Source organism: Pundamilia nyererei, unplaced genomic scaffold (genome assembly GCF_000239375.1).
Source record: "Pundamilia nyererei isolate P.nyererei 1_Seehausen unplaced genomic scaffold, PunNye1.0 scaffold00986, whole genome shotgun sequence".
Taxonomy (NCBI): domain Eukaryota; kingdom Metazoa; phylum Chordata; class Actinopteri; order Cichliformes; family Cichlidae; genus Pundamilia; species Pundamilia nyererei.
The window spans coordinates 35,807-45,122 of NW_005188387.1; the positions used below are offsets into that span (position 1 = coordinate 35,807).

At 35.2% G+C, this 9,316-nt stretch overlaps 1 protein-coding gene across 1 annotated transcript; it reads left to right on the plus strand.

Annotated features, from left to right (window-relative positions):
• The first annotated feature begins 203 nt into the window (after window positions 1–203).
• LOC102198701 (adhesion G-protein coupled receptor F1-like) lies at window positions 204–6,358 on the plus strand. Its single transcript, XM_005755115.1, has 9 exons — window positions 204–261; window positions 464–592; window positions 686–864; window positions 3,486–3,662; window positions 3,766–5,139; window positions 5,235–5,276; window positions 5,750–5,800; window positions 5,920–5,986; window positions 6,238–6,358. The coding sequence occupies exons 3-9, from the start codon at window positions 694–696 to the stop codon at window positions 6,294–6,296; spliced, it is 1,941 nt and encodes a 646-aa protein (XP_005755172.1). The 5' UTR covers window positions 204–261; window positions 464–592; window positions 686–693; the 3' UTR covers window positions 6,297–6,358.
• The last annotated feature ends 2,958 nt before the right edge of the window (window positions 6,359–9,316 follow it).

Below are 9,316 nucleotides of genomic sequence, written 5' to 3' on the forward strand. Positions count from 1 at the left end.
ATTTTTGTTTGGCAACACTATTTTATTTATGTATATAATAATTTACTTTCATTCCAGGAAATTATGAATGCAGGCTCATACGGGAAAAGGATGAATCATTTTATCGACAACGATCCAATGGAGCCTTCACACTCAAAGAGAAACCCTTGATCAGAGTGGACCCAATTCAAAAATTTTTGAATTGTAGTGGTCAAAATGTGCCACTAAGCTGCACTGTCAACAATGACTACAATATTAATTTCACAAACGTGAATATTAGCGGTAAATCTGAAACAAAGAATCAACAAAATGCAAATCAGCTATTGGGAAATAATTTCTCTGCTCATCTTGCAATACTTACGTTATTTACTAATATGAGACAAAACTTTTTAAAAACTAGTCTGATTAATATTACATCAGATCTGAATGTTTAGCTTGTATTGCTATTCATATTGACTTTGTTGTTTCTGCGATTTATCCAAAGGTAAAAAAAGCATTTCCTATCAATATAAAACTGATAGCTGTACAGACAAAGAGCAGGATACAATTACCTGTCAATCAACTACCTATCCTGAATTCAAAGAAGCAATAACACTCAGATTTTACAAAGGAAGTGAGTATTAACACATTATAAAGCAATTTATTAAATTCAGGTTAAAAATTATCTACATTTAATAAGGTCTTTTTTTTGTTTTTGTTTTATTAGATCCTCAAATGTGTGATGATAAAGAATTTGGAAAGGCAGTTAGTGGTTCCAGAGCCAGAATACCCTGTGCAAACAATGAGGAAGGAGAAAAGAGTGCATTGTGCAACATCACAACATATACTGAAATACGAGACACCTGCATACTGCAACCCATTAAGGAGCTGCTTGACCAATCTGAGGTGACTTATATAAACTGCCATGTTCTTTTTAGTTCTTTGTATTGTGGAAAATGTACCTTAGAGATAAATCACAATATTACATATTTTAAAGAGTTTAGAAAGTTCACCTAAGTGAAGCCACAAAAATATTACACAAACCTCTCTTTAAGTTACTCTTTTAATTAAAGTTAATTTGCTATGTGTTTTACTTGACAACTGTGACTATAAATTTCAAAACTAGATTATATCAAATGGTAAGATAGGCTCTTAAATGACTAATTTTTTCTACTCTACATTTCAATTTTGCTGATGATGGAAATGACCATGTAATGTAATGTAAAATATAAATGGTTCTCAACACAATCCTGTTGATTCTATTCTGGGCTATAATGGAAGATGAATCCACCTCTCAAATTATTACAGCTCCTTCAACCAGTTTCCAAATGGATGGTATCCTGTTAGACAGCAAAACGATCATGGTCTTAGGATTAAGTGGTGTTTTTATTTCTTGGTGAACATACTTGAGTTTTAGTTTACTTTAGTTTTCTAGTGTTAGTTTCAAGTTCCAGGGCTCTATGTACTACAAAGTAAGTTAAATATATACAGGGATTCTTTCCATTATTTGGATTCAATTGCCCTAACGTCAAACATCACAACTACTAAGTTAACTAAGTTTCAGCTATAAAATTAGAGATATAATTCTCCTCTTTCAAGGAACATTTGAATTCTCTCTCTAGCCCAAAATGGTTAAAGCATTACAGTGATGTGAACTGCACATGTTAACTAGTATCTAGTAGAAGCTGATTTTTCTGTCTGTGTTCAGACAACAGTACCTTCTGAATGCGTTGTGCTAACATGATACTTAAAATATCACCATAAAGCTTGTCTTCTCTTCCTTCCGAAAGCATCAGAGCTGGGGCAGGTGCTGTGCCAATGGTGAAAAAAAAGAGTTAAATAAATGTTTAAATTTGCATAACGCAGTTTTAGTTATTATTCTTTCAGCTGGAACCTTGATGTTGTTTAATAGTCTGAGAATAAGTAAAATACAAATACAAAATGTAGGAAATGTAATATTCCCTAATTTAAAGTAACCAATTTATATTGTCCACAAGTACAAATAGATGCCCCTAAATTGTACGTGCTTTGGAGTTTGTATGTGCTTTTCGAGTTTTGGGAGCTGAAAGAGCCGGTTCTCTAAAAGGAGCCGGAAATCCCATCACTACAGAAAACCCTGGTTCACCCCAAAGTTACCCGGATAAGACAAAGTTCTGCTTCATAGTACAAACCTCAGAAAGTTAAAAAGAAAAAAAAGATAAAAAAGGATAACCACTGCACCAAAAAACCCCGCACAACAGAAATTAAAGTAAGCTGCAATGAGTCAATGCTTATCAAGCCCTTTAACTTTGTGCAATACATGTTTTACAGTTTTATATAATTTGTGATGACAGACAAACTGTTAATACAATTTGTGATGACAGAAAACTGTTAATACAAAATAAACTTGTCACCCATTTAATAAAAATAAAACTTGTCAAATAAATAACCACAAAGTAAGCAGGTAGTTTAAGTTTATAAAGTATGCACAAAAAAACACTTTTTCAATAAATAACCACAAAGTAAGTAAGTAGTGTTTCTTTGTTTTGCCACTACAGCACTATTTACAATTTGTGATCAGAAGACATGGAAAGCACAAATGAAACACAGTATTAGCGATGGTAAATTCGATTCTTTTTACTGAATCGAGTTTTAATGAGTCACTTACCAAAGTGAATCGGTTTTTTTAGTCATTTGATTCACTGTGTCAGTTGACCAGAGAGTGCAAAAAATGTACATTTTCAATCAAACTTAATTTGTTTCCCTTTTCATGTAAATCCTACTGCTAAGATGAATGATTCTAAAAGAAAACAACTATTTTATAGAGCAAAAAAGAGCAAAAACATTTCTAAACTTAAGCAATTTCCTATCAAAGTTGCTTAATAAACATTTATTTTATTTTATTTTATTAGTATTTTCCTTAAATGTGTTAAATATATATTTTCTCATCTAAATGTCCACTGAGCTGTGAGCCAGGGGGCGGTAATGCGCCTTAACATTGGTTGCCAACCAAGAAGAAGAAGAAGCTGTGAGCCAGGAGGGAGGGGGTGAGCGAGTCCTAAGTGATTCGCTTAGGCAGAGCGATGCTACTGTGAACCGAGGAGCTATTTTCTTGATGTGAGCTTCTACTCAGGGTTTTTTCTTCCAGTTCAGAGCAGAAGTTTTTTTGTTACGATACTGGATGTTGTGTTTTTCTCCACAATTTTAATTATAAGCTAGATACATTGCTGCTAACAGCAACAGGGATGAGTCAGTGAGTCAGTTGGGCTTGTGAATCATGATTCATGAGTCAGTAAAGTGATTCTCGAGTATTGAACGATTCGTTCATGATTCACGCATCACTACACGGTATTCACTGTTCGGTTTATAACTGCAGGCAGATTAAGGTTAAAAGACTGTAGTAAACGTAAGCCAGATTCTGTGAGGATTTCTACAAACAAAAACCTTTGAGATAGGAATTAGTAAATAGGAAGCCCAAGTTTGTCATTCTAACTTAAACATTAAGTTAAATTGTGAAACTAAATACTTTTTCTCTTCAACTCTTGCAGGTCTTGACTGCCACTACACTGCCAGCATTTTTGCAACAGCTCAGCAACGTTACTAATGGGAATTCTGAGCAAGTGGTTAACTCACCTAAAAATATTGATGCTGTTGTTCAAATCCTCAGAAATGTAGCCAACAGAATAGAATTATTCAATATCTCAATCAATGAAAACTCAATGAAGGTACATGCTAGTTTACTGAAGTTTGAGTATTCTAAATAATACATGCTTTTTTTAAATTTTGTATTTGTTTATTCAATCTAATACTTTTTTTTTTTTACTGTAGGATATCCTGATAACTGCAGGTGTTCTCACCACAGATCAGGCAAGGGACTCATGGAACTTTCTGAACAAAAACAATGGAAGTATCTCGTATAGCATCTCTAACCCTGACGGTGTTAGTTCATCATTATTGCAGTCTCTTGAAATAATAACAAAACACCTTGCCAGTTTCAATAATTCTGGTATTGACACGCCTTCTATCATCTTGAACAGAACTATATACACAAACCCTATCATTGGTGATTTTAATTCTTCAGTGGTGATAGAAATACCACAGAATGAGGGTAAAAATAAGTCAATCACAGTGATAACATTTGCCTCGCTGAATAATGTACTCCCTGCAAGAGAAATAGACAATTCATCGATTAAAGTCATCGGTGGCAGGGTTGTACTTGTTCAGTCCAGTGGCCAAATCAATAATATCTCTTTGACATTTGATATTTTAAATGATACACTGAGAGATCCAAAATGTGTCTTCTGGAACTTCAATCTCCTTAATGGTCTCGGAGGATGGGACGATGAGGGCTGTGAAGTGGTAAATACAAATGAAACTGGAACTGTCACCTGCAACTGCAACCACCTGACCTCATTCTCTATCCTGATGTCACCAAACAGTCCAGTTAGCCTAATTTTGGACTATATAACCTACATCGGAGTTGGCATTTCCATGGGTTCCTTGGTCATATGTCTCATCATTGAAGGCCTCATATGGAGAAAAATAAGAACAAATGAAACCTCTTACCTGCGTCATGTTTCCATAGTTAACATTGCTGTGTCCCTCCTGATTGCAGATATTTGGTTTATAATTGGAGCAGCCATTTCAGATGCAAATCATAAAAACCACTCAGCATGCACTGCAACTACCTTTTTTATCCATTTGTTCTACCTAGCTCTGTTCTTCTGGATGTTTGCCTCAGCTTTGTTGCTGCTCTACCGTACAACTAATGTCTTTGGTGGGGGTTTGTCTAAAGCATCTATGCTGGTCATTGGATTTTCTCTAGGCTACGGAGCTCCTCTAATCATAGCAACAGTAACTATAGCTGCAACTGCACCAGACAACAAATATATCAGAGAAAATGTAATCTGCTGGCTCAACTGGGATGAGTCCAAAGCTCTACTGGCGTTTGTGATTCCTGCACTTTCAATAGTGCTGATAAATCTCATTATCCTGGTTGTGGTTTTGTACAAAATTATAAGGAGAAGGGTTGGAACAACTGCTGCACAAGCAGGTGAAAAGAGCGTTTTACTGGTTATTGTCAAGAGCTTGGCTGTGCTTACACCATTTTTTGGAATAACTTGGGGTTTGGGAGCTGGACTTCTGGTGCATCCAAGAGACATAGGAATCAATATTGCATTCGCACTCTTCAATTCGCTACAGGTACAAATAAACTTTTTACCTCTTTATACCATAATAGCAGAATCTTTAATCACTGAATCCTTGATAACGGACATTACTCTGTCTTTTTAAAAAAGGGCTTCTTTATTTTGGTGTTTGGAACACTGCTGGATGGTAAGGTATGTACAGCTCAATTTTAAGTCAGGTTAATAAATAAGTGCTTATTGTTGAATTACTTTAAATTAATGTTAAATGATATAATTTGGTTTAACCAACAAAGTGCTTAATGTCTACAAACCTTTACTGACAAAGGAATATGAATTGTAATAATACTACACTAAAATCCTCTTGTCAAGTCAAACTTCTGCCTTTTAGTGCCATTTCATGGTTTCTCTGTAAAGCCATATAAATGACTAATTCAGACTTGATGGTGAAAGTAGCAAACAGCAGGTGGGCCCACACTTCAATAAATACCAGTTATATGTATGTGTTCATATCCCACACAAGCACACAAAAAAGCAAGATAAACATCACCATAGACTTACAAAGAGATTCCTTTTAGTGTTTGGCTGGGCATCATGAATTAATTTACTTTTACAGCTAACTTATGCAACTTCCATTGTAGTGTAACACTTGAGATTTCACTTATCAGGTGCGGTCAGCAATATCATCATATGTACGACCGTCCAGAAGTGGGACAGGGGTAAGAACAGTTTTCGTGTTCCTTTTTTCTTTCCTTATTTTTGGATCTCAGCCAACTTGTTTTTTGTTTTGTTTTGTTTTTTCAAATATTGCATGATTTGTTTTTTGTATTGTTTTTAGAGCACAAGTGCTGGAAACTCATCGTCAAGTGGATTTGGATTTTTAAGGAAATGGAGACGTGGAAGAGGTAAATAACAATTAAAAAATTACAATAAAGATGCAGGAAAAGCTGCGTGTTGTTAGGTGTGCTTGTACCTTAATCAGGCAGTCCAACACAGAAAACAATTGGATGGGTTGCACATTAACACAAATTTATTTTTTTAATTTTATTTATTCATACAATTATTTTACTTCTTACTACAACATCCTGTTGTAGTACTGTGTCTACTGTGTATTATTTTTTGCCACAGATTAACTATACTGCTCTGTTTTTTTTAGATGGCTACAACATGACATCCAGTGCATCCAGTGATTTACATTCAGCTAGCAACACATAATGAATGCAGAAATCTGTGGTTATTCAGGTAACCAACAAGATGTCAGGCTTTTCTTTGTTCCTTTTTTCCATAGTATCAGTGAGTTAATCTGTTGTGTTTTTATTAATAGCTTATATAATATTTAATCCCAGAAGAATTTGGCTTGGTTTTTAAGGAAAACAAATAAAGAAAAATATGTGTGATCACCAAAATATTTTTGAATGGCATAATAAATTTTGGAATTGTAATCAAACTTTTAAAAAAAATTATGTCATCGTTTTCATCTTTGATTTTGATTTGCATGCATGATTATCAACACAGCACAGAGCATAGATTTGTAGTTATACTAATAGATTTTTATCAATCTAGAGATGTTTTTAAAGAAAAGAGTTGAGTGTTCTTATATTCTAAAGAGTGAGTAGATTTGATGTCTGATGTAAACATAAGTAAAACATTGTACTCGCAATATACACAGAAATACAAACTACCTTTGTTTAAAAAAACGTTTTTGTGTTGGGGACATCTACTGTCTCAAAATCTTGCCGTTTCATTCTGTGTCAGTATGTATCATGGCCCACAGTCCCACAAAGATCCACATGAAAACTGTTAATTGAGCTGTAACAATTTCATTCATTTGTAATTCAATAATTTCTGGTAATCTTTTATTTTGTGCATTTTGTGAAATAGCCATGTGTTGTAAAGATGAAACAGATGTCAGGGAACTGTTGCACATTAGGTAGATCTTAATGCTGAAATTTCTCATACTCATGTTAATTTTACCCATATTTATTTTTTTCTTTGGAGAACAGATAACTGTTATTCTAATTAGCACCTTCGTAATCTTTACTGGCTACTCAAAGATTAACTAAGTATGCTTTCTGTGCGCCTTTTGTGCATTTAATGTGGTATGTTTTTGGATAGCTTTGACATGCCTTAATTTTGATCCTGATTAATAATGTATACAACTAGCTTTCTATTACTTTCTATTACTAATTATGTCCTGAATTTGTTAAACTTTTATTCAGAATTTGGTGATTTAAATCTTTTAAAAATACCAATCTTGTGTCAAACTCCAGCTTCACACACCCTGTTAATCTGGCAGATTTGTTTGAAGTATCCTAAAATCCAAATTCCTAAAACAAATAAATAAATAAATAAAATAAAATAATAAAAACCTGAATTGGAATGACACACAGACGAAGTTCCTAATAGTGGTGTGCGGATCGATATTGAGATATCGATTCTTCCGATACCAGTAATTTATGTTCTAGAATCGATTCTCATATTAAAATATCGATATTTTAGTACTTTGGGGTAAATTTGTAGTGTTTCATTAACAGGAACAGTGGAAATAAACTATATCATTTGGATCGTCTAAATTGGAAGGAACTACTTCCTCTTACGCCTTAGTCATACGTGAAATACGGCTGGATAAATGTGTCGCAGCCTCTGGCGTGCGCACTCACAGCAATGGCTGAGCATAAACGGAGTCATGTGTGGATGTATTTTACCTCCACAAACAGCTAAGACGCGGTTTGCGATACATGTGGCAAGACAGTGAGGTGTTGTGACAGCACCATTAACCTCGTCAAACACCTGAGAGTAAATCATAGAATATGATGAGCTTATGTTGAGGCGAACTGAAGAGGAGTAGAGGGACAGACTCAAGCGCAGACCACAAACTCCTTTCGAACAAGAGTGAATTTATTTACAGTGATCTGCCACAGTGCAATATATATACAAAGGTGTTTGGGGGAAAGGGCCAGGGTTCCAGGGTCCAGGAGTGAAAGGGGCCGGAGTCCAGGGGAGGGGGTTTCCACACACAAACAGCTCCTCTTTTCTCCACCACTCTTCTTGCTCAGTCACAGTTGCACAGGGAACGGGTCCGGTGCCGATCTGCGATGCGTTTGTTGTTCTCTTTTGTGCGTAGTAGGGCCGCTTGAGTGGCCCACCAAACTCGACAACACCTGTGTAAATTCATTTCTTTTGAATTAATCCCTTCTTCTGAAATATAAGAACCTCTCCTGGTTTAAATGGCACTTTGGATTTCCTTACTTTCTGTTCCGCTCCCAACCCCAAATAGATGCTGACAAGCTGACACAGTAACATGGAAGAGGGAAAGAAGTTGGAAGGGAAAAAAATAAACCTAATGCCTAACAATGAAAAATGTAAAATAAGATCAATAATAATAATAATGATAATAACGGTAAAAGATGAAGCAACACGTTTTTAGTTTCTTGTTTATTCCAAATGATTAAACATGTCACATTTAAATAATTCCAAATGATTTAAATGTGACATGTGATGACAAACACCATAATGTTTGTCATCACATGCTTAAACTCATCATATATTTTTGCATATGCTGAACAGGCAGTCAGACATGCTGTAACTGTGGGGTAGACAACTGCATGAACACCATACGGCAGGGGTCTCAAACTCCAGTCCTCGAGGGCCACTGTCCTGCAACTTTTCCATATGTCCCTGTCGCACAACCAGTTCTCACTCCCGACGCGTAACACACCTAGTAGGTCATTAGCAAGACTATAGAACTTGACTGCATGCTGAGTTGGAAATTCAGCCATTTGATTCATGTTACAGCAGCTCATGAGTGAATGAACATGGTGCAATAAAAGTATTTTTAGAAGTATATGTTTCCAAATACATGCATTTACTTACTCGATGTTACAATATTTCTGAGAGCTCGTTTTTAAGCCTCCCAGTTATCAGTTTTATGATCACAGTATTGCTTTAACATCATTGAGACTACACAACACATTCATCCCTGACCTCCTCATATCCAGCTGAACAGGATTACTATACTGTGTAGATTTACACATTCTTTCGTGGAACATCGAAATCCATTGTGTTGTGTAGATTTTTAACATATCTCCTGGATCATTACTAACTGTATGTTTGGTTTTACTTGTAGAGTTGTTGTAAGGCCAGACAAGGAGCTCGAACAATTTTATGGTTACCAAAACAAAACAAGCCAAAAAAAAAACAATGAAAATAATGACATAAACCTTTAAAAAAAAAAA

Coding starts and splice junctions, on each gene's coding strand:
- LOC102198701 (XM_005755115.1), top strand. CDS start 694: ATGTGTGATGATAAAGAATTTGGAAAGGCAGTTAGTGGTTCCAGAGCC. Junction 865..3,485: donor AGCTGCTTGACCAATCTGAG/GTGACTTATATA, acceptor CAACTCTTGCAG/GTCTTGACTGCCACTACACT. Junction 5,140..5,234: donor CACTCTTCAATTCGCTACAG/GTACAAATAAAC, acceptor TTTTTAAAAAAG/GGCTTCTTTATTTTGGTGTT.